Source organism: Callospermophilus lateralis, chromosome 3, assembly GCF_048772815.1.
Source record: "Callospermophilus lateralis isolate mCalLat2 chromosome 3, mCalLat2.hap1, whole genome shotgun sequence".
Taxonomy (NCBI): domain Eukaryota; kingdom Metazoa; phylum Chordata; class Mammalia; order Rodentia; family Sciuridae; genus Callospermophilus; species Callospermophilus lateralis.
In genome coordinates this window covers 13,529,187-13,551,816 of record NC_135307.1, presented here as the reverse complement: position 1 = coordinate 13,551,816, position 22,630 = coordinate 13,529,187, and the positions used below count along the sequence as shown (strand labels likewise).

At 58.2% G+C, this 22,630-nt stretch overlaps 1 protein-coding gene across 5 annotated transcripts in view; it reads left to right on the top strand.

The window, feature by feature from the left end:
• The window catches only part of Rin3 (Ras and Rab interactor 3), a 108,322-nt gene that overhangs the window by 83,037 nt on the left and 2,655 nt on the right, over positions 1–22,630 (top strand). For all 5 annotated transcript variants that reach the window (XM_076849729.2, XM_076849734.2, XM_077109126.1 and 2 more), the window contains 3 exons: positions 1,945–2,253; positions 15,025–15,156; positions 21,312–21,475. In XM_076849729.2, the coding sequence (XP_076705844.2) occupies positions 1,945–2,253; positions 15,025–15,156; positions 21,312–21,475 (605 nt within the window). The remainder of the gene's footprint in view (positions 1–1,944; positions 2,254–15,024; positions 15,157–21,311; positions 21,476–22,630) is intronic.

Genomic DNA, 22,630 nt, shown 5'->3' with positions numbered 1-22,630 from the left:
TGATGCTCCCGGGCACCCTGTGGGACCAGACTAGGGCTGAGACTTGTCCTCACTGCCTCACTTCCCTGGTCACTTTCCCTCTGTCCCACAGAACCTCTGGGGTGCCCAGATCCCTCTCCTGGGCTCTGTTTCTGGGGCACCAGCCCGAGGCGGCTCACTCCTCTGACCCCCTTGGCCTTCCCAGCCCCACCAGCCTCTAGTCCAGTAGCTGTCAAACCCTCTGTCAATTGTGACTCACACTGAGAAACAGAGGGGTCGTTGCGATCAGCCTCGCAGCCACATCAGCATTGGAACTATTCGGTCAGGTCACACTGCTGGGGCCGAAGCAGCTGCCAAGACATCAAGTTGCTGATAAGTACCTGGCAGTGGTCACTTCCCCAGCCCTCCAGGGTCCTCTCCCCCGGGCTCCCCAGCCCTCGCAGCCCCTCCCGTAATGAGAGGGTCAGAACTGGGCACAGGAAGGGGCACGGGGCACTCCACGTCACAGACGGCCATTGTGAGTGTTTCCTGATAACAAAGAGCCAAGCTGGAGGCCGCCCTGCAGAGGCTGGCCTTGCTGCCCGACTCCTGGGAATGGATACAGTCACCAGGCCACGGACTGGGGCGCTGCCAGCGTGGGGGGTGGAAGTCTGAGGCTGGTGCCATGGTTGCACTTGTGCAGGGGCCTGGGGAGCGGGGTCCCCCTGGGCAGGAAGCTCTGGGCGAGGCCCACCACTGCAGCCTCAGTGCAGGAGAGTGGACAAGCCAGGAGCCCCTCCTACCCTCAAGGAGCTTGCTGGCCAGCAGGGTGGCCGGCCACCAGGGGAAACCTGAGCAACCGATAGAGGAAGGGGTAGGGACTGGGCCGGCGGGAGGCACCGGGAAGGCAGGTCACACAGGACCTGGGCGCCTCCCCGAGGACTCGGCTTCCCCTTTGCAGCAGGTCAAGCCTAGGGTAGGGGGGTGCGGGGGCGACGTGGCCTCAAATATGCACTGGGGCCATAGTGCCCAGTGGGAGCTGAGGCCGGCTCCGAGGCTACGTCACTGACCTGGCACACGTTGAGGATGGCCAGGAGTGGGCAGGGCCTGGGCAGGTGGAGCCGGGACCTGGATTTGGGTCTGCTGGGGAAGCCAAGCAGGACAGGCTGACGTGGGATGTTGGGGAGAGAGGAGATAGGCCAAGGACAGGCACTGGTGTCCCTGGGAGGCCACTTCCTGACCGGCACCAGGGAGAAGTCCAGGAGATCAGTGGTGGACATGTGACCTCGGAGACACTTATTGTCCTAGGGGGCCGTCGGATAGGCCCCGGGGACCTGAGTCTGCAGTTCTGGGGAAGAGTGTGGGCTGGAGGTAGATGTTGGGGAACCGTCAGCATAAAAAGAGCCGCGAGGCTGTGAGATCATCCCAGGCCTGGGAACGGGGCTGACCCGGGGGACGTGGAAGGGCATGGCAGGCTCCAGGTGGCCCGGAGGAAGCCGTGATCAGCCCTGCCTTCCAAAATAGGGGAGGAGGAGCTGGGCCCAAGGGAGGAGCAGGAGAAGGGTGCCCAGCCGTGGAGGGAGTGGTGGGCCTCCTTGCAGGGAGAAGGCAGTGTGGACACAGGGGGAGAGCTGAGGCAGGCGGACCAGGGCTGCTCCTTTGGCTAAGGGTCCAGCCGAGACGAAGTGGGGAGATGAGTCAGGGCTGACCCAGAGGCTGGGACAGGGCCAGCAACCTGTGAGTCAGGCTCCGAGGGAAGCGCTAGGATATGATGACCCTGGGACACTGTTCCCCGGGGGCTCCTGAGCCACGGTGTCTGCAGTGTGACCTTTGGCTGGATGCACTACACGTCCCTCCTGTCAGGACCATGGGGTCTGCCTGCTGGGCTGAGAGGTGTCCCTCCAGGGACCTGGACATGGCGGGCTGCGGGGCTGTGGCAGGGTCCCTGCAGCCAGTGCCCTCACCCTCGCCCCCGGCCACCCGCAGAGGCCATCGTGGAGTCTGCCTTGTACAAGTGCGTGCTGAAGCCCCTGAAGGAGGCCATCGACGCCAGCCTGCACGAGATCCACACCAGGGACGGCTCGCTGCAGCAGCTCAAGGACAACCAGCTGGTGATCCTGTCCACCACCACCACGGACCTGGGCGTGACCACCAGCGTGCCCGAGGTGCCCGTCATGGAGAAGATCCTGCAGAAGCTCTGCAGCATGCACAAGGCCTACTCGCCCGAGAAGAAGATCTCCACCCTGCTCAAGACCTGCAAGCTCATCTACGACTCCATGGCCCTCGGCAGCCCAGGTAGGCCGGGCCAGGCCCCCGGTCACTGGCCCCCGTCGGGGGCGGGCTGGGCGTCCGGCACCTCCCAGAGGTGACCTGGGACAGGGAAGGGTGATGGGCTGCTGCCCTGGAGCGAGCGAGAGAGCCACCCTGGACGGGGCCTTCGCGGGCACTGGGGCTGCTGGAGCATGGCCACAGCAGAGATGCGCTGTCCCCCCCAGCGCTGGGGCTGGGAGTTCAAGGTCACGGTTCCCGAGGCCAGGGAGCATCGGCACCCACCTGCCTCCTGCCTGCTCTGCCTTCTGCACTCGGTGTCCCCTGTGTGCGCGTCTGTGCCCAGGTTTCTCCTCTTTACCCGGACACGGGTCCTGTTGAACGAGCGGCTGTCCCTGCTCCAGAGTGACCTCATTTAGCTAACTATATCTGCAACCGACAACCCCACATCCAAGCAAGGTCAGGCTCTCGGTACCGAGTTAGTTCCTCGTGAGTTTGGAAGGGACACCATTCCTCCTAACAGTGATGCTGGCCACGCTCAGCTGGGCTGCCAGGTGGCCAGTCAAAGGCCTGCTGGTTGGGGACAGCAGTGCCCCTCTGGCGGTGGGCTGGTCTGGGATGGCCACCAGGTTACCCAGGCTTGCGTCTGTGGCCGCGGCCAGGGTCCAAGCGAGGCCCGTGGAGAGCCATCCCGCACAGGCGCACTGACACATTCGCCAGCTTGTTTACTCACAAGATGAGCCAGACTCAAGGGGTGAGGCACTTCCCCTCTTTGACAAGATCTGCAAAACCACAGCGCTGGGGTGCAGAGGGGGAGGGGGGTCACTGGGATGGTTCCTAATGCCGTTGCCACGGCGCTCCTCCAGGCAGACCAGAGCGGGCGCCACTGCACCAAGGTGTGCACCTCAGTGAACCGAGCACTGGGGGAATCAACCCCCAGTCACCCCTTGTGCAGTTAACAACATGTCTAACTATACATGGCAGCCGTGGTAATGGAGAAGGCAAAAATTGTCACCTCTACAGCCGTGTAGAACTGGGTTCAAATTCCTGGTCCCGAGCTGGGAAGTAGCTAGGAGGCAGAATGCTTGCTCAGTGTGCACTGGGTTCCATCCTTAGTACCAAAAAAAAAAAAAAAAAATCTGGTCTTCACCTGCTGCCTCTGTGAATGATCACGTTACCCCTTTGGGCCTGATTTCCTCCCCCTTCACAGACAGCTTTCCTGGGAGGGGAATGAGCCCTAATGGTTCAGAAGCCACCTCAGTCGCTTGGGAAAACTGGAAACAAGCCCTGTCAGACGTTGGCCTCGGTGTGGGCAGCTGCTGGCCAGGACAGGGATGCGCTCTGTCTCCGGGGAGAGGGGCAGCCAGCTTGGCCATGGGCCAACAGAGGGCAGTTGTTGGTAGAGGAATGGGGACGGGGGGACAAGGGCCCTTCACCCCGGGAAAGCTCCCTGGGGCCTGGCACAAGCTGGGGTCACTCTTGAGCTGTGCTTATCTGTGTCCCTTGTCCACTTGTGAGACGGAAAAGTGTCCCCAAGGGCCGACACCACGCTGAGCGGGAGCTATACAGACACTTCACTGAGACCTTGGGAATGTGATGGAAAGAGAGGACCCTGGCAGAGCCAGGGTGTGGCCTAGAGTCTCGGGGAGTGGACGTTGGACTTGGCAGTCAAGGGTCTCGTGCAGTCTTCAGGCCAGAGAACAGGCCCAGCAGGCCGGCACAACTGAGGACCCTCCTAAAAACTGTACCAAAGAAGTCAGGCGGGGTCAGCGGCGGCCTGCAGACCCCGAGCCCTCAGCAGCTCCACGTGGCCAACCCTGGAGGCACAGAGCCCCAGGAAAACGCTGTGCCCCGGAAGGGCTGGCTGGAATGGACCAGGGGCTTGGCAGTTCGGCTCTGCAGCAGCTGGGAGGGTGGTAGGGACAGCCTCAGCAAGGGCCAGCCAGGAAGGAGACAGACCCTGAGGTCCCTCTGCTGGGGTCAGCATCAGTCCATAAGCTGCCCTGGGGCTGGGGGACGTGGCACAGGTGCCCGCCTCACGTCCTCCTGTGGGGGGCACGGCCACACCCCCCAGCAGGTTCCCGCACTCAGCACTTAGAGAGCTACAGGTGTCACCTTCCCTGACAGGTGTCTCATGAGGGACACTGTCCACCCCTGGGCCTCGCAGCGTGAGGGGGAGTCAAGGCCAAGGTACTGCGGAGCCTCAGAGGTGGTCGGGACCAGCTGCAGCTGGGAGGGGGCTCCTGGGATTCCTTTTAAAACCCTGTCACATGGTGTGGCCTTCAAATGCCTCAGGTTTCTAACCAGGGAGAGCAGGCGCTGGGGGGGGGGAAGTGGGATGAGGAGAAAGGGGACTGGTGGGGGGCGGGAGCTGTGGGGGGCGGGAGCTGGGGGGGCAGAGCTGTGGGGGGCGGGAGCTGGGGGGGTCGGGAGCTGGGGTTCAGGAGCTGTGGGGGTCTCGGGAGCTGGGGGCGCGGGAGCTGGGGCAGCAGGTGGAGCAGCAGCCTGATGGGGAGGGAAGGCTGATTCGGGAGGCCCAGGACAGAGGCAGTGAGCCAGCAGGTGAGGCCAGGATCAGGCTGGTGTGAAGAGCCCCCACCGTGGGTTCCCTGTAGGGGGGACAGCGGGCTCCCTGCCCGCCGCTGGCTGAGCGCTGGACAGGGAATCCAGTGGTTCCCAATTCCATCTCCGCCCAGCTGGCCAGAGCCGCGCCCTCAGGCCTCTGCGCCTTTGCCTGGGAGGAGGCCCCCAACAAGAACAGGGCTTTGGGGTTCATCCACGGGCCTGGGCTTAAGCCCCCACTGCCATGCGCAGCCTTGGTGGCATCTCCTAGGTGGGACGAGACTCCTCGGGTGCTGCTTCAGGGCGGAAGGAGGGCAGCCAGGGGAGCACCTGGGCACCAGGGCGCTGGGTACTGACCTCCCAGGCCTCCGTCTGCCCACCCACAAAATGGGCTCGGATCCCCTCTCCGGTATGTGGGTGAGCATTCGGATGCTAGGATGCAGGGACGCTGCTCCCCCACATTCCCAGACCATGGAGGGGAACCGCTTGGTGGTTTCCAAGGCGGGCCCCACAAGGCACCCCAGGGAGGCCACCTAAGGGACACAGACAGCTGGGCCCCGGGCCGGCCTCACCGCAGACAGCTCTGCTGGGACCTGTTTTACACGCGTGGGGTTTTGTCTGAAATAAATAGTTCTGAGGCTTTTTTTTTTTTTTTTAACCTTTCATTTGGAAATATTTTCAAACTTCAAGCTCCGCAAGAATGTAAATAACTCGTGGAAAGAGGAACACCTTCCGTCCCTGGGAATCACCTCCTCGCCCACAGCTTCCCCCGCCCCCCAGCCCTCCTCTGTGCGAACCTGACCTTTCCTGAATCACAGGGGAGGTGACACCGCCTGGGCCGTGCCCCTGGGTGCTCTGCTGGGTGTCGTGGAACATCTGTCTCAGAGGCGGCGAGACCCCCGCGGGTGACCACTGTGGCGTTTTCCATTTCAGTAGTTTTCATCCACGGTGCTTTATCTGAAGCACCAAGTGGTCACCTGGCTCTGCGAGGTCCCTTCTGGCCTTTCTGGGCGCGGGACGCAGTGACAGACCAGCCAGGTGCTGTGTTTGCTCGGTGCCTGTGTCTGGCCTCCTTTCATGCCAGCTATTTCCAGAGCCTGATCTTGGTGTTTTAGGACCTTGGCGTTTTTGAGATTGAAATGCAGGCTTCCTTCCCTGGCCCCACCTCTGTCCTTAAGGCAGAAGCTCCGCCTCCGCGCCAGCAGATGTTTCCCGCAATTGGGCGGAGGTCCTGCACCCTCCACCACATAGAGCTGGCTCCTCCTGAGACTTTGACATTTGGAGATCTCAAGTCCAGGCCCCGGGCACTCCACTCACACCCCTCTGCCGGCCCTGTCCCCACCCGCCCCAGCACGGCCTCCTGGAGGGCGCCCTCCCTCCCGCCTGCCCCACTGCCCAGGATGCTCCGTGCCACATTTGCCAAGAATCAAACAGGGTCTGGCTGCTGGTGGGACCTGCTGGGACAGTGGGCGGAGGGGAACTTGGAGCCGGGAGCTCTGAGCCACGTGGCCACCCTGTCCTCCAGGAAGGTGGCTGCTGTCACGCCCTTAATGGGCCAGGGCCCACATCTAGAGTCACCTCCCTTCACGCCAGCCTGGAAACGAACCCCAAGTTTGAGAATCAAAACCAAGTCCCTTTCCCACTACAGCGGGTTTAGGGCCTGGGCCCAGCAGGTTGGGGAGCGCCCAGGGCAATGGCTCTGGGTCCACGCGGCCCACCCTCCGGCCCACCCTCCTACCCAGGAGCACACCCCGTTCCCGGGGGCCTCCTGAGCCTTGAGAGAGTGGTAGGTCTCTAGGTTCATCTCTCCTGTCGCCTGGACTAGCAAGTCGTTCCCAGCCTGGGACGTCCTCGCCAGGCACTGAAAGCCAGCCCTGCCACTGGCAGAGAAGGGGACCCAAGCCCAGGAAGCCCCCTTGAAGGTGGTGGGAGAGAGGCGGTGCCCGCCCTGTCCTAGGAGGACAAAGGGCAGGAGACTCCGAGAGGCCGTGGAAGGCCCCAGAGCTGCCCTGTGGTTCCCCGAGGAACCTGATGCCACAGGAGCCTGGAGGTGTGACCTGGCTCTGACCCTAGGGGACACGGAGTGCCCCGAGCTGGGTGGTGGACGTGAGGCCAGCGGAGCCTACACCCCAAGATACCCACCACCCGGCAGAGACCAGGAGCCCAGAGTCTGCAGCTGGTTCAGGTCGGGGCAGTGGCTGGGGAAGAGCGCCAGACAGGGACTCCGTGGGGACTCCAGAGCCCGTGACGTGGAGGGGGAGGGGACTCAGCATCAACACTGAGATGACAAGTGCTTACTGTTGAAGGGTGGGCCGAGGGTTTGGAAGCCTTTCTTCCCAGGCGTTTTGAGGGGACATACCAGGCAGGTGGATAATCGCCAAGGACACCCCGGCTCCCTGCCGGGCTGCTCCCAGAGAGGCAGGATGTTCCCTCTGGCAGCTCAGGGAGTCCCCCTGGGCATTGTGGTCCACGTAAGGAGAGAGCACAGGCCTGGAAGAGACTCTCAACCCCGCTTTCTTTCCTCACAGAGTCCAGTCGGATGTCACATCCTGAGGGTCATGGGACACCTCATGCTCCCATCTTTGATGACAGTTGGGTCAAAGGTCTCACCCCCATGACGCAGCAGGGACCGTGCCGAGCGCTTGCCTCTCTGCCACCTCGTTGGGGGGGGACCCTATTATCACCCCCAATTTAGAGTCAAGAAAACGGAGGCTCAGGGAGGCAGAGTGGCACGCTTAGGGTCACAGCTAAGTGATGGACAAGGGACTTGGACCGTGGTCTCAAGCTCCGCCACTGCCTCCCTGGCTGGCCTCCTCAGGGTGCCCAGGAGGCAGAGATGACCTCAGAAAAGGCAGACCCACGCCACAGACCGAGTTTGGCCGCCCAGCTGGCGGACTGGTCTCCCCAGAGAAGGGTCAGGTGACCTCCTCAGGGAACTTATCCGCGTGTGCACAGCAGAACTTAACCAGCGTCTAAGCAGCCGGCGGGCGGGGCGCTGAGCAGGAGGGAGGGGCTGCAGACGTTTTGGCACTGCGGGTTCAGACCAGACCCACAGTTTGCACACTGGCTCTGGAAGTCTGTCTGGAGGTCACAGACGTAGTTGGGAGTCAAGAGGAAGCCGGCAGATCAGCCCTGCTGCCCCCACCTGGGGCCCACCAGAGAGGCCGAGCTGTGCACAAGGTGGCCCTTCAGGGCAGGAGTGAGTGTAAGACCCCCTGTGCCAGACACGGTGTTTTAGCATCGATGTTTTCATCAGACAAATTCATTCTCCTCAGTTCAACAAGCAATGGTTGATACAGATGTTTACAGCAAAACCCAGGAAGACCCAGACCCGTCTTGAGGAGGGTCCCAATTTACGCAAAAAACAGAGCAGTAAACAGTCAGCGATCCTGTGGGGTGATGACTCATGTTTATTCATTCATTTAGCAAATACACATGTTAAATACCCGCCGTGGGGCACCGGGGGCCAGGCACAGCCAAGACACTGGTTATAAACTCTGAGCAAGGCAGAGTCCCACTGAGTAATGATGACATTCTGCAGGGGACACAGAGAGTAATGGAAACTCAAAGCATCGTCAGATGAGAAACCAGGGGAACAAAGCAGGGTGCTGTCTTTCTCCAATTTATGAGAGCTGACCGCGTGCTTTTCTTTCATCCACGTTCAGGGCGAGGGCTCTGGGCGTCGTGGAGTTGCTCTCTGGGCACGAGGAGGCCTCTCAGAGTCAATGTCTGCTAATTATTTTTCCACTCCACACTGACAGGACTCAGGAAACCCACCCTAAGGGCCTGAAGCCTCATGGGTGGGGGTCTTAGAGAAGACTTCTGGGAGGAAGGGAATTGCTTTAAGCTGGAAGCATGGTGCAGGGCAAAGGTCAAAGCAGCTCAGTCCTGCACCTGGTGCAGCCCCAGGACTGTTGCATCAGCCACCTGCCTTCAGTAGGAGCCTTCAGCAAAACCAGGGGCGGAGCTGGTTAGCCCAAGCCGATACACCCTCTCCTCCAGAGCAAGGGTCTGCTCACTCTGGCCCACCTCTGACTTTATAAACACATTTGTATTGAAAAGCAGCCACATGTATTCATTTACACAGTGTCTAGGGCTGTTTATGTGACATCAGCTCCGTTTTAACAATGGGGACAGAGACCGTGCGCTGGGCAAAACTAAAAATATCTATCTGGCCCTTTACAGAAAGCATTTGCTAACACTTCTTTAGATAATGCTTCCCAAGAGACCAGACCTGCTTTCATCCTCTCAGCTGATGTTCTAACGGCTCTGTGTGATGCCCTGAGTGTATTATTATGTGCCAGTTTTCAGATGGGGAAACTGAGGCTCCGGGTGGCTTGGTGAGAGACCCTCGGTCACCTAGCACATCGGCTGGCACAGTCAGGGCCTCTAATCCTCACAGTCTGCGTGACCCAGGTGAGCGCTCTCCAACTCAAACTTATCTGCAAGAGCGCTTTCCTTCTCCAGTATCTCCCAGCCCGTGAGACCCGCAGAGGGGCCAGACAGCTCTTCCCAGCGTGATCCCCAGGCCTACAGCTGGCGACCAGATGGAACATGGCAAAAAAGAAAGCAGAAACACCAGGAAATGCAGACTGCAGCCGGCAGGGTTTCAGATGCACAGCCAGGCGGGCGTGAGCCCAGATCCACAGACGCAGGAGAATTTTCCCTCAACCTGCCCCAGCATCCCGGAGTGCTGGCTGAGGACCCGCTGTGCTGGGGTCGGCCAAGCCCTGAGCCTTGGGCTCCAGGCCTCCCAGGAGAAGCCCCGGCTGCTCCCTGGGGCTGGGCTCGAGCCAGTGCACTTCAACTGTGCTTGAAGCTTGTGTTGGTCCAGAGTCTACAGGATCCTAGGGGCCAGGTGGACGTCTCCCACCTACATCAGAGGGGGAGACCCAGATTCTAGTCCAGCTCCACCAGGGACCAGCTTGGGGCTCTGAGCACACCCTGCCAGCTCCGAGTCTCAGCTCTCTGGTGGGGAGGTTGGCCCTGTGACCTGAGGCTGCTGGTGGGCAGTAATAGACCGTACCAATTTCTGGGAGCTAACCACGTGCTTTTCCTTCATCCATGTTCAAGGTGGTACCTTGAAACTGGCCATTGTGGAAACAGTTACGTGATGGCGGTTGGCAAACACGGCCGGCCAGAGGTTGTTTTGTCTTCTAAAAGCCAACTGTGAAGGTCTCCCAGCACAGCACACCCCAGTATCTGGGACGGTGACCCTGACCTTGGGCAGGATGAGTCGGGTCAGAGGGCCCCTGAGGAAGAGGCAGGCCACCCAGCTCTGCGTCTGGGGACTGAGAGGGAAGCGGGCTCCTTGACGGGCACGGGAGGTCCAGGAAGGCTGCTCTCAGAGACGGTGGTGCACACCTTGGTGTGGCCGCTGGGGGGGGGGACCCCGGCCCTACAGAGGCCCGTCCAAGTCGGCTCTGGGGTCCTGCTGGGAGCTCGGCATTCATCACACACTGACCCTCTGCTATTCCTTGCCCCTCCACGTGCTGGGCAGGCTGTGGGCACGGGGGAGATGGGGTGCAGTGCTCGTGGGTAACTGGAGGGACAGATGTGGGATGGGGGTGTCCCCTACAGTGGGCAGCTGAACACCCTGGGCAGACACAGGGACACGGGCCCAAGGCCCTGCAGGAGTTGAGCAGGAGTCCTCAAGGACTATGTGGAGAGCAGGTGAGGGCCAAGGACTTTCTGTCTCCGGAGGCACAAAGCCAGTCTTGAGAGACTCCCTCCTCACCTGTCTCCATGGTACCACATGGCCCAGCCGCTCTGTCCCCAGCCCTGGGACCTCAAGTCCCTAGTCCTGGGGCCTCTCTGTCCCTAGGCCTCTCTGTCCCCGGCCCTGGGCCTTAGTTGGACCATCCTGGGGCTGGAAGTCCCACCCCCCGGGCAGGGCTTCTCACCCGGGACACTGTGAGACTTGGGACGGGGTGACTCTCTGTTACGTGGCTGTCCTGTGTGTTGGAGGACGTTTCTCAAGAGGTGGCTTGCCAGGTGTCCCCTAGAGGGCAAAATCACCGGGCTTGCCTGGTCATGGAAAGTTCTTAAAGGCGCAGGACTGTCACGGCTGCACCGTCGCACCCGCCTCGTCCCCCAACTCATAGCTCAAAACAGAAACAAGATCTGCACACGGCTAGCGACCAAATAAACCCAGGCACAAAACTGTCTTTCCCCAGGAGCTCCTCAGTCATGCCTCAGGCTCATAAAGGAGACGGAAAGTCTCCCCAAAACTGACTCTGCGGGTTGGGAGGCCACCGAGGCCTGGAAGAAGCCAGGGCTGGAACACAGAGCTGGAGGAACCAATGTTCCCCTCTCGCAGACGTTTCCAGGGGAGCAGGGTGGGAACACCCCACGAACAGCCTGCTGTAGAATCCTCACCAAAACCCCACAGGATGGTCGTGTTCTCTGTGTCAGTTCGCGTAGGACTGGAAATGCAGGCTCAGAGAGGTAAAGCAATTAGGCCAAGGCCACACAGCTGGAAGCTGGAAGCTGTGTGCTGGGACTTGAGCCCCAGGTCTGTCTGGCTGCTTTCCAGTGCTGCGCACGGCCAACGCCTTCAGCCTGTGCATCTTACAGGTGGGAAAACTGAGCCCACCGAGGGAGCAGAACACGGACGTCCCCTTTGGGCAGCGCTTCACAGGTTCTGACGCACTTTCTTATTCTTTTTCTGATCGTATTCAACCTAAGCGCCATGAGGGCTGGTGATGCTGGCTCCATTTTGCAGATGTAGGAAAAGCGTGGTCAGGAAGGCTGCGGCAGCACACTGTCCTCTGGAAAACCAGACTGGGTCCGTGGCGAGCATGGCCACGCCCGCTGGGCAGGCCGTCCGCGGCTCCTCGTGGCCGGCACTGCATGGTGTGCTCTGGAGGACCTGGCAGTGGGTGTGCTGGCCTGGCCCTGCCTGCCGAGGGGAAGCGTGGAGATGCTCCTGTCCACCCTGAACCCCCTGAGCAGTGCGGTGGGCTCCTGGGGTGTGACCCGGCCCCGGGGGGACACTGTCCACGGATGTTTGCAGCTCACATCCTGTAGAAGCTGGGCTGTAGCTTGGGCCACTGGCAACCCAGACACCCCCCAGGATTTAAACAGACCTACACCATCCCAGGGACCCAGGCTCCTTCTACCTTGCTACTCCACCATCCTCCCGGCTTCTCTCCATCCACAGGCTCCTCCCACTTAAGGACATGACCTGGAAGTTGAATGCGCCACCTCCCTCACGACCCCTTTAGCTAGAACCTAGGTGTACTGTTGCACCTAGCTGCAAGGGAAGCTGGGAAATGTAGTCTTTATTTCGGGGTTGCCCTGTCCCATTTAAGCCTGGATGGTCCAGGAGGAAGGGAGCAGCCGAATCTCCAGCTCTCCAGCCAGCCTGAGCAGGACTGAGCGGCGAGGAGCACAAAGCCCTCCTTGGCCAGTCGTCCATGACCCCGATGTCACAGTCCCTGGCTTGAGGCTTAGAAAGGCCTTGAAGGCAGGACCACAGGGCCCCACACCAGCACCCCTCATAATGGCTGCCAGGCACCAAGTGCTGGTCCTGCCAGCTTCTGCCCTGGGTCCCTCCCACTAGGCCAGGATTCCCGTGAAGGGGCTGAGATTCTCCCCTTAGGTACAGACTGTATGGGTCCCTCAAAAGCTCAGGAGTCAGGATGCACTTTATGTGTGTGTGCGTATACACAGGTGTTTTAAAACAGGGCAGTGGTTTTGGGTGTCTGCCTGAGGTCATGTGACCAAGACCACTGACGTGTACCCTTCAGTGGTCACTCTCCCTTCCGGCCTCCCCCAGCCTGGCCCCCGGAAACCACAAATCTACTTTCTGTCTCCGTCGATCTGTCGAGGTCTTCGCATCCTAGCATGGACCATTATTTGGTTCCTTTCTATTTCCAAGTGGTGTCCATTGGACAGCTGCACCACATGAGATCTGTTCATCAACCAGCACTGAACGTCCGGGCCATCTGCACTTTGGGGCTATTGTAAATAATGCTGCTGTGGGCTTTTGTGTACAAGTCATTGGGTGGAAATAATGTTTTCATCTCTGTCAGGTCTGTAACTAAGAATGGAATTTTGGGGTCATATGGCAAGATAAGTCATATTTCAATGCAATATTTTACCCTTTTTGTGTATGAGTGTGGGTGCTGGAAGGGAACCCGGGGCCTCATGTGTGCTAGGCCAGCGCCTGACCACTGACTGCACCCCCAACCCTTAATGCAATTATCTTAAAACATAAAACTTAATGCAAAAAAAAAAAAAAAAATCCACAATGAACAACAACATATCGACTTTTAAATAAACACAGACAGTTGTACGTGTTGTGCCACAGGAACAGTCATTTCTAGTCAGCCAGTGGCTTCCAGGGCACGCACGTGACTTTATGGGGGCGGGTGACAGTGTGCGGACGAGTCGGAGACACAGGATTTTGCACTCAGTGTTTTGTTTTGTTCTGTTTTGTTAAATCGTAGAGATCATTCATTAACTTTTTCTACTTGGTTCAAAGTATGAGAGGCCACTTTGGCCCAGGCCACCATGTCAACTTGGACCATGGTACTCTCTGGGCACCGAATCCCAACCTCTCTGCCAAGGAGCTTTCCCTGGCCCACCACTAGTGAGTGGTACAGTTGGGATTCGAACCCAGACCCAAGGCCAGAGGCCAGCCCTCTACACTCAGAACTCTAGGGAGGGCCAAGGGACAGTCACTGGAGCTCTCTGAAGTCTTCCCCTTAAGGAAGCAAAACAACACCTACCTTATATCATTGTTGTGAGGAACAGATATGAACAAGCATCAGCAACTGTGAAATTTACTCTGCTTCCCGGAAGTGCTTGCCCTGAACATGAGATCCTTGTGAAATGTCCCCATGTGTGCTGCAGGGACTTGCCAATCACGGCTCATGTCCCCCAAATAAAGCCCCATGTGAAATTTTTATTTTAGAGCTAAGGGTTAGAACAATAATTGGGTTCCCCCGAGTCTCAGCTCTATCTCCTCTTGAGCAATGAGAAAAACAGAACAGATGAGGTTTCCCTCCTCACTTTGGCCACTAGGAAACTCAAAGCCAGGTTTGGAATTCTAAAGAAGCAACTGCACAGATTCTTGTTTATTTGGGTTTTGATTTTTCCTGGGATTCCTTTCATAATTTATATTAGTCTTGATGTTTACATTTTTATTTTAATTCTCATGTCATGAGTTGTATTTCCCCAATGGTCACCTAAATCCTTTGCAAAACGGGTCAAGTGGAAATAAATCTTTTGAAAGTGGAAATAAATCTTTTGAAAGAACTAGAAACTGTTTAGAAAGCGTTCAGGCTGTTTATTAGTCTCCCCAAAACACAGGAGGCAGCAGCACCGCTGAAGACCTTTCTGGGGTCACACACCACCCTGTGGCCTCTGGCTGAGCCCAGGCCTGGCCTTGACCTCCTTTTGTTGGAGGAAGTGGGAATTGGGACGGGGGACCAGCAAGGCTGCGCCCCACAGTGCAGAGCCTCGCTGCCAAGCTTCAATCCCAGGTGTGCTCCAGAGGCAGGCTGGGTGCCAGGGGCATCCTGTGCCCGGGTGAATTCACGTCCAAACTCCAGTTTTGGGTTGCCAAAGGAGGGTCTCAGAGCCAGCCCAGGGGCAAATTGGGGCGATCCATTCTGGTCCCAGCTTCCACCCTCCTTTCTGCCTCTGTCCCTTACTGGGGACTCTCCACCTGCCTTGCGAGGGACCCCTGCCATCGGGATTCTCTGAGCCCTGGGGACCTCTCCCCCAAAGGCAACAGGGACGCTTTGTGGCTCTCCGGGTTTGCAGGAACACCCCGCCCCAGGAAAGGCGGACGCTCAGGGTGATGGTGAAGGTGAGGTCCTGGCTGTGGCCTCCGGCTGAGGGAGGGAGATGCATGGTTAGCGGGGACAGGGACCTTCCCAGAAGTCTTCGGTGTGAAGCAGACAGCTGCCCTTGGGTGGGTCTGTGAATAAGTGTGATGTGATTTTGGTGGCCAAGCAGGGACGTGGTGACCTGCGGGGGAGCTGAGAAAGGGGAAGGGGCTGGGTTCTTTTTCACCCCCGACAAGAGCACTTTCTCACTTCCCTATTCCCAGACCTGCCCTGGGCCTCAGGACCCCCCCCCCCAGGAGGCTGATCCCAGGGACAAAGAGTGGGCATGTTCCTCTGCAGAGATGACCGCCCCGCCAGCAAACCACAACCCCCCACCCCAGCAGGGAGCAGCCCCCAGGGGCGCCGGGGTCTCACGGATTCCTTCTTGCCCCCCCAGGGAAGCCCTACGGGGCCGACGACTTCCTCCCAGTGCTCATGTATGTGCTGGCCCGCAGCAACCTGACCGAGATGCTGCTCAGCGTGGAGTACATGATGGAGCTCATGGACCCCGCCCTGCAGCTGGGGGAAGGTGAGTCGACCCCGGCCCCCCACACCCCAGGCCAGATGGCACAGCAGTCAGGGAGCGCTTCCCGGAGGAGGTGACGCCTGAGCGAAGCACTGGAGGAGAACAGGGCTCAGCAGATAAAGATGGGAAGGGGTTCCTCCCAGAGGGAAGAGCCGTGGCAGCGTAGGAGGTGAGCCGTGATGGACAGTGTCCCCGGGAGGAGTCTGACAGGGAGTGGTCAGTTCCTCGAGCGGCCCCAGGGACCCCCAGCCCTGCTCACCCAGCCCTGCTCAGGACCTCTGTTGGTGGGGGAGGTTACTGAGGTGGCAAGGGCCCGCTCCCCAGTAGGACGAGGGAGGGGTGTGGTTAGCTGCACCCACCTCCAGCCTTCCCTTCCCCTGCCTCCTTCCCTCCACTTCCTCCCGCCCACAGCCTCAGCCACCCTGCCACCAAGCATCCCTTGAAGGGCAGATGGCCCCCTACCAGCTCTGAGGGAGCCCCGACCTGGCCCCTGAGACATGAGCCACAAAGAATTGAGCAAGACTCCCAGGCCCCCAGGCCCCTTTGGGCTTTGTGGTTCTTGAGATTAGCTGACTCTCTTTTGCATCTATTTGCATTTTTATCATGTTTCTGGGGTGACAGTTTCATGTGAGTGGTTCTGTGAGTTCTATTTTAAGTGTTTTTATTATAATCATGCATGATAGTGGGGTTCATTTTGACATCATCATACATGCATGGAACATCATTTGCTCCATCTCAGTCTCCAGTAATTCCCTTTTCCCCACGTCTGTGAGTTCTTGAAAGATCAGGGGAGCTCCGAGCTTCACTGTCCTATGCAACTGTGGCTCATGGCTCTGGTGTCTGCAGCTACTTTCCTCTTCAGTTAAATGTTTCCTGCAGGTGGGGCAACTTGCCATACATACATACATGAGGTCTAGGAGCTCAGAAGGAACCAAATTTTCTTTAGTTCATCCATCCACCCACCATCCATCCATCCACCCATCCATTCATCAACTCATCCATCCATCCATCCATCCATCTACCCATCCAATCACTCATCTATCCATTCACCCATCTATCAGCTTATCCATCCATCAACTCATCCATCCATCCCCCTATCCATCCATCTACCCATCCTATCACCCACACATCCATCCATCCATTCATCCATCCATCCATCCATCCATCAACTTATCCATCCATCAACTCATCCATTCCATCCTCCCATCCATCCATCTACCCATCCAATCATCCATCCATCCATCAACTCATCCATTCACACAGCCATTTGCCCATCCAGTCATCCATGCCAGGCTGGACTTCAGTGCCGGGCAGGACAGGCTGATAGGCTCACAGAATGAGTGAACACTTCATTCATCCTACACCTGGGGACCTCCGCCTCCTCAGGTCATCCTCTTAGGGTTCAGCACCCCAAGCAAGCACACGGAAGCACTACAGGCTGAGGAGATGGGAGGGGGCTCCAGGCAACACTGACCTGTCCCCACAGGCCCCACAACTTGAGGGAAAGAATGGCAGGGTGGGGGAGGCAGAAGGGTCAGGGACCGTGAGCCCAGCTGCCTTCTTCCTCAAACCCGGAGCCTCCATTCCTAGGACTTACCCCTACGAGGAACAGCAGCCTGCCTGGGGCTTTCGGCAGGAACCTTCACCATGGTCTTGGGGCTGCCCTACATGTAACCCCTAAGGGTCAAAACTCTTACATGTCAAAAATGACCCTAAGTAGAAGATAACAATAAACCAGGAGAAAGTGTCCCTACAAATCAGTAAACCAAGACTTAACAGCCTCCATATGTAAAAGACTCTTATACATCAACAAGAAAAGTGCTAAGACTCTTACTAAGGTCCCTGGGCTGGGCCCAGTGACTCATTCACTCAGCAGGTGGTGCCAGGCTTCTGCCTCCATGTGGGGTTTCTCACAGTTTCCTTCCAGGGGAGGAATCAAACCTCAAGCAGGTTAAACCAATGAGCAAACAAGATGAGTCCGCACTCAATCCCACGTGACAAACGCTGAGGAGAGGCTGATGAAGTGGCTAGAGCACAGAGGGGCTGGGGGGAGGGACACGGTGACCAAGGAAAGCCCTGAGTCCTGAGCCCATGGCAGCTCCTCTTGGCATTTTTTCCGTTCTCTAAATCCCCCACAGCAGCCACGTGCTGCTGACCGCCTCAGGAGAAATCATAAAGTCCTGCCGAAGGAAGGGCCCAGACCCTGCAGGGGTGGGACTCAATGTCCCTGGAGGTCACTGCAGGGTGGAAACGTGGAGGGGGCCCTGGGGCTCTGGGCAGATGTCTGGGTGGCTGGCTCTTTGGTAGTGGTGGCTACCATGACTCCTGTTCTGTCCTCATCCTGAATCCTTGTGGCCAAACAGGGCTCCAGGCCAGGCGTCATGCTGAGCAGGGACAGCAGGAAGCCCCTGGGCTAGCAGCCCTCACTGTGGACCTGCATCTCCCTGCCCAGTCCTGCTGGGGCCTCCAGGGCTCCTGGTCCCTGTTCCCAGGAGCCCAGCGGGTTGATGGGGAACACGAGGCAGCTCAGGCAGGAGGTCTGGTCTGTTCTGGGCACTTTGGGCACTTCTGAGACCCAGCAGAGTCCACATCCTCCACGAAGGTCTGAAACCGTCCTCAGGTTCTGACCCGAGGCTCCTGAGGGCCTGCAGCCTGCCTTTGCCAGACCTGGGCAGTCAGAGTCTCTGCCCACCTCGGGCCCTGCAGGCAGGTCTCCAGGGCACCTGCAAGGTGTCTGCCAAGATGACTGTGCAGCCATGGCGCGGCCCCTCCTAACAACCCTTGTCACCTCGTCGCCCACAGCAGGAGCAGACCCACCATGGCAGCTCCAAGGGCCAGGGGACAGAGTCACGAGCACCTGGAGGAGCCGCGGTGGCCTCCCTGACCCTCCCTTTGCCCCATTCCAAAAACCAGGGTGTGGGAGGTCACATCACCTAGGACAGGCCCAGCCTCACAGCTGTTGGTCTCCGGTACCAAGATGGCCTTGGGGTCTCCAGCGAGGACAGGGCCTTCCCTCATTCAACAGCCTCAACCCTCCATCTGGACGTGTCTGGGCCCAAGGACAGGAGGGCAGTGTGAGGCAGGAGGCACTTCTGAGTCCCCCTGCCTAGCCCCCAAGTCAGCTGGGGGTGTGCCCAGGGCCCCCATCACCTCAGCCCCGAGAAGCAGGAGAGACGACGGTCCCACCTGTGAGCACTAGAAGAGGGTGAGGAGAGGGGACAGACCGAGCCCCACTGGTGCAGCTTCCAGTGCTGCTTGCTCCATGGAAGTCAGAGATGCTTGGGCCGGGGCAGGCCCCCCAGGCCCCAGGCTCGGGAATTAAGTGGCTTGAACCTAAAAGAACTAAGAGGGGGGCGTCCAAAGAGCAGTCTGGGCCCGTTCTGCCTCGGACTGCAGGACAACCTGGGCGGGTCACCTAAGCCCTCTGGCCGGCACAGTGAAGGTGTTGGGCAGCCTGGGTGCTGCAGCATTCTCCGGGGTACCTGAGCGTCCGTGGCTTTGGGCTGCCATGACCAAAGCCACTAACTGGGCAACCTGTGAACCACAGAGATTGCTTCTTACCGTTCTGGAGGCTGAACGCCCAAGATCAAGGGACAGGCAGATTTCGTGTCTGGTGAGGGCCCTTCCTCATAGATGGCCCTCCTTGCTGTGTCCTCGCATGGTGAAAGGGACAGCACAGCTCTCAGGGCCTCTTTTATAAGGACACTAATCTGATTCAGGAGGACTCCCCCTGGTGACTTAGTCACCTCTGAAAGGCCCCACCTCCTAATGCCACCCACTGCAGCTGGGTGTCCACATGTGCGTTGCCAATCCAGACCAGAGGCCCGAGGCAGGCTGACGGCAGAGCCGCTCCGCCGTCCTGCAAACAGTCTGCGTCCCACAGAGAGCCTGCCAGCCGACCCTGTGCTCTGGAGGTTCCTCCAGGCCTGTTCCAGGTGATGTAATTTATTTAGCAAAGGCCAGCCACCAGGACCCACCATCTGCAGTAGGCCATCAGGGGCTTCCTGGAAGCATGAGAGAAGGATGGTGGGACCCGGTCCCCTTCCACATCTCCCCACTGCTCCCACCCCTCTGACTGACAGGAGGCCCAGGCACTGGCTGGAGCCCGCCCAGAATTCAAGCCTTTCCATAAATGCCCTCAGGGACTCCTTTGCCCAGGTCCCCTCTCCACACTGAGTTTTTCCAACCAAGGGATGTTACACCCCAGAGTCCCCAGACCTCACATCGGTGTCAGCCACCACCTAGTGGTCGCAGCAGGTACTGCATGGCTCACGGCCCAGGGAAGGGAGCAGAAGCCTCTGAACAGTCTGAGGTCATGGAGCCACAAGCACTGCCCGCAGGTCACTAAATCTGTGCCTTGCATGGCTCCTCTCGTTGACTCTTCAAATGTTATGGGATTTGCAGAGGGGGAAACCGAGGCAGAGAGAGCTCGCCCAGGAACACAGGACGGCTGCTGCAAGCCCTGTTTCCTGACTCCCGGACTGGACAGAGTGTCCCCAAGGGAAGCAAGGGCTGGAGGCACCAGAGATCCTGGACACTCAGGCTTGGCATTCACCTAGGAAGGGAGACACACCAGTGGCTTCGTGGCTCTTCTCTGATCAGGGTCAACACAGGGTGGGTGATCCTGTGGCCATAGACCCCTTTAGCGCCCCCCACCCTCCCTGGCCCAGGGGTGGACCTGGCCTGCACTGGTTGTGGGACTCCTCCATCCAGCGTGGCCGTTGGGAGGCTTGGGGTTGCGAGTAACTCACAGTGTAACTCATAATGGCTTGATCAGGGCGAGGGATTGGTCTGTGACCTTGATCAAGAAGTGCAGGCTCCACAGCTGATGAGGATGGAATCTGGGCCAGCTCCTTCCAGCTCTCCTTAGCATGTGGGCCTTTGTCTTTGTGCTTACCACCTCTGATCACAATGCAGCTGCTGGGCCTCCAGGCTCATCTCTGTATTCCAGGAAGGAGGAATGGGGACAGGCAAAAACCCAAAGGGATATGTCAAATGAAGTCTGTCCCTTTCAAAGGCCTTCCTGGAAGCCTCACTCACATCCAAGGAGCCAGAACAGGGCTCCTGCCCGTGCCACCCTGGGAGTCGGGAAATGAATATTTTCATTCCAGTGTTAATTCCCCAAATAACAGTGGGACCCAGTTCATTAGGGAAGATGGGATTTGGGTCTTTGGCATAATAAAAAATCATTGTCTTGGCACTAAAAGGGGCCAGGGAGAGAGGTCTGATGAAGGGCAAGGAAGCCAGCTCCTGGAAATGACAACACTGAAGATCCGAAGAGAACAGGTTCTGAGAACCTCCTTCCCCTCCAGGGCCCTGGTCACTGTGTGACCTTGGCCAAGTCACCCTCTGTCTCTGGGGCTCAACGAGGCTTATAGTTCTAGACTTTTTTTTTTCAGCCAAAAGCCCCTAATAAGCTAAGAACAATGAACCAAGCATCCATGCACAATATTGTCTTTTATCTTAAAATCACACGTAAATTTTGAGGTCTGAAGTATCTCGAAGCTTTACTCCAGGAAACGTTAGGGATTAAGAATGCACATGAGGGCTGAGGTTGTGGCTCAGCGGTTGAGCGCTCGCCCCGCATGTGCAAGGCCCTGGGTTCCATCCTCAGCACCACATACAAATAAATAAAATGAGTGTATTGTGTCCAACTACAACTAAAAAATAAATATTAAAAAAAAAAGAATGCACATGAAGTGAATTAAGAAAGTGAGAAGAAATGGGCAACTGGCTCATTCAAAATGCTTACTTATTTTAAATCATTAAAAACTACACAGAGTAATTAAAATGTCCCCCACATCTTTTAAAGCTATTTTTAGAATAATAAGACATCCACTGGCTCAGAAGGTGTGTGATCCAGGAGAAGCTCCCAGCCACTCCCAGCCCACTTTAAAGGCATCCACGTTTCTGTCTCTTGCCCATCCTTTACATTGTAATACACCGCTTTGAAAGTAAGCAAGCGGTTCATTTAGAAGGGAAACCGGTTTTGAGCAGAGCTGGGCTTTGGGCCCTTGCCCGGCTGCGCGGTGGGCGTGGCCAGGAGCTCAGTCTTGGAAGCTGGGGACCGGGCTGCAGGCGCCCCCTGGTGGCGGCGGGGCGGAGCCTGGACACCTTCCTCGTGTCCTAGCTCAACCTCCGCACCCTCGACCCCGCAGGCTCCTACTATCTGACCACCACCTACGGGGCCCTGGAGCACATCAAGAACTACGACAAGATCACGGTGACCCGGCAGCTGAGTGTGGAGGTGCAGGACTCCATCCACCGCTGGGAGCGGAGGCGCACGCTCAACAAGGCCCGGGCCTCGCGCTCCTCGGTGCAGGTGAGCCTGGGCCAGTGATGGGAGCAGGCGGGAGGACCCTGCCCAGATGCCAGTCTCGCTGCCCAGCTGGCTCAATGGCTGTGACAGCAATTGCCTGCTCCGTCTGGCCAGCCCTGCCCTCAGGGGATAGCGGGGCTCCCACCAGAGGAAGGGACCCCAGACCTGGCCTGCTAGGTATGTCCAGCTCCAGGCCAGGGACAGGGGTGGGCCTAGAGAAGTCCTACCAGCATGGGAGTTCTGATGGGGCAGATGAGATGACTCTAGCCCCTGTTGTGCACTTAGTGCCCCACTAGGGCTGGAGATGGGGACACAAGCTGACCTACCGCCTTGCCCCTGGGTCCCTGGACAAATGCAGAAGCTGCCAAGCTTTCCGTTACCCCGATTCTGTCCCCACCGACCAGCCGCCCACCCCTCCATCTCTCCATCTATGCAGACAACATTCAGGCCACATCCTCCCCCGTCACACCCAGCCTGCAATAAACCCAGTCACCCACAGCTCCCCAACAGCTCCTGGCTGACCAGCCTCCACCCAGGCTGCTGCCTCCCTCTCCAGCTGTCACGCCAGCCCTCAAGACAACACAGGGTCTCTAACAGCCAGAGACTTTCCTGATGCCCCCTCTTGCCCCTCCTCTGTGCTTCCCACTGCCACCCCCATTACAGTGCATATCCCACCATGTTGTAACCCTCTGTGTATGAACCCATTACCTCTAGGAGGGCAGACCCATAGTTCACATGTCTCAGGAGTCCCAAGCCCAGGACCTAGGACAGAACAGACTGTAGTATGTGGAAAATGGAGAGAGTTATAACAAGCTATCGTTATGCAGAGACAACCACCCCAGCTCCCAGAGCTCTCCAGTCCTGAATCCCACTCCTGGCTTTCCAGATGGCCCATCTATAACAGATGCAACCCAGGCCTGGGAGGCAAGGAAGCTCAAGTTCTGGACCCACCTCTGAGCTGGCTCTCTGCATGACCCTGAGCAATCCCTGCCTCTCTGGGACTTAGTTTCTCTACTCACACAAGCTGACTGTGAGCAGATGAGCTCCGCCAACCCAGCACCTGTGTAGGCTGCCAAGCTAATGTCCCTACTCCTTCCCCTAATCAACAGCACCTTGTAATGGCTCTCTATGAAGAAGAAGGAGGAAAAAAAAAAAAAA